Source organism: Merops nubicus, unplaced genomic scaffold (assembly GCF_000691845.1).
Source record: "Merops nubicus isolate BGI_N331 unplaced genomic scaffold, ASM69184v1 scaffold30329, whole genome shotgun sequence".
Taxonomy (NCBI): domain Eukaryota; kingdom Metazoa; phylum Chordata; class Aves; order Coraciiformes; family Meropidae; genus Merops; species Merops nubicus.
The window spans coordinates 396-1,142 of record NW_008632117.1 but is presented as its reverse complement, the minus strand read 5'-3'; the positions used below and the strand labels follow the sequence as shown (position 1 = coordinate 1,142).

Here is a 747-nt window from a genome sequence, read left to right as displayed (position 1 = left end):
GAGGAGGGGGCCGGGGTTACCCCCCCTCCCCCCCCCAGCCCCATTCCTACCTCCTCCGTGGGGCAGACAAGGGTGAGTGTCAGGGCAGGCTCCTCTGTGCCACCGGGCAGTGCCAGCCGGGCCGGGCGCAGGACCTTGCTGAGCTCCAGGATGAGGACCTGCAGCAGTGTGGGGAGGGGAGGGTTGCAGGATGAGCCCCCCTCCCTACTTGCCGAGCCCCCAGCCCACATCCCTGCACCCTCACCCTCCCAATTGCTTTGGTACCCATGGGCTGCTCAGTGCCTCCCCGGACCCCCCATGAGCCCAGACCATGGGGTGGTTCCCAGGGATGTCTGGTAGGGGGTCCAGGCAGGAGGGGTGGGCACCGTGGGGCCCCTCACCGGGCAGCGTGCCGTGGCAGAGAAGGGCTGGCACCCCTCGAGGAGGAAGCCCAGCCAGAAATCTGCCAGTTCCTGCCGGGAGGAGGGGACCTGGGGGCTCCTCTGGAAGTGTTTGTAGAGCAGGAAGGTCTCCATGACAGACACCATGTACCTGAGGGGGCGAGTGAGGAGAGAGGTACCCCCAGCCCCCCGTAAACCCCTCCTGGGGCACAGACACTGGGGCTGGCAGGGGTGGGCCCGTGCCCATGCTGTGCCATACCAGCCTGGTGCATTGAGCTTGTAGAGCTTCTCAGAGGCTTGGATGACTTTGTTGAGGTCGTTGGCCAAGATCCCAGCTCCGAGGCAGAACCCCACGTCCCAGTAGTAG

At 66.1% G+C, this 747-nt stretch overlaps 1 protein-coding gene across 1 annotated transcript in view; it reads right to left on the bottom strand.

Moving 5' to 3' along the window:
* LOC103780193 (mitogen-activated protein kinase kinase kinase 6-like) overlaps positions 1–747 on the bottom strand; it is a gene marked incomplete at both ends in the record, with an annotated part of 3,624 nt that overhangs the window by 2,591 nt on the left and 286 nt on the right. The window contains 3 exons of the mRNA XM_008947849.1: positions 51–158; positions 381–531; positions 640–747. The exon at positions 640–747 is cut by the window's right edge and continues 5 nt beyond it. Of these exons, the coding sequence (XP_008946097.1) occupies positions 51–158; positions 381–531; positions 640–747 (367 nt within the window). The remainder of the gene's footprint in view (positions 1–50; positions 159–380; positions 532–639) is intronic.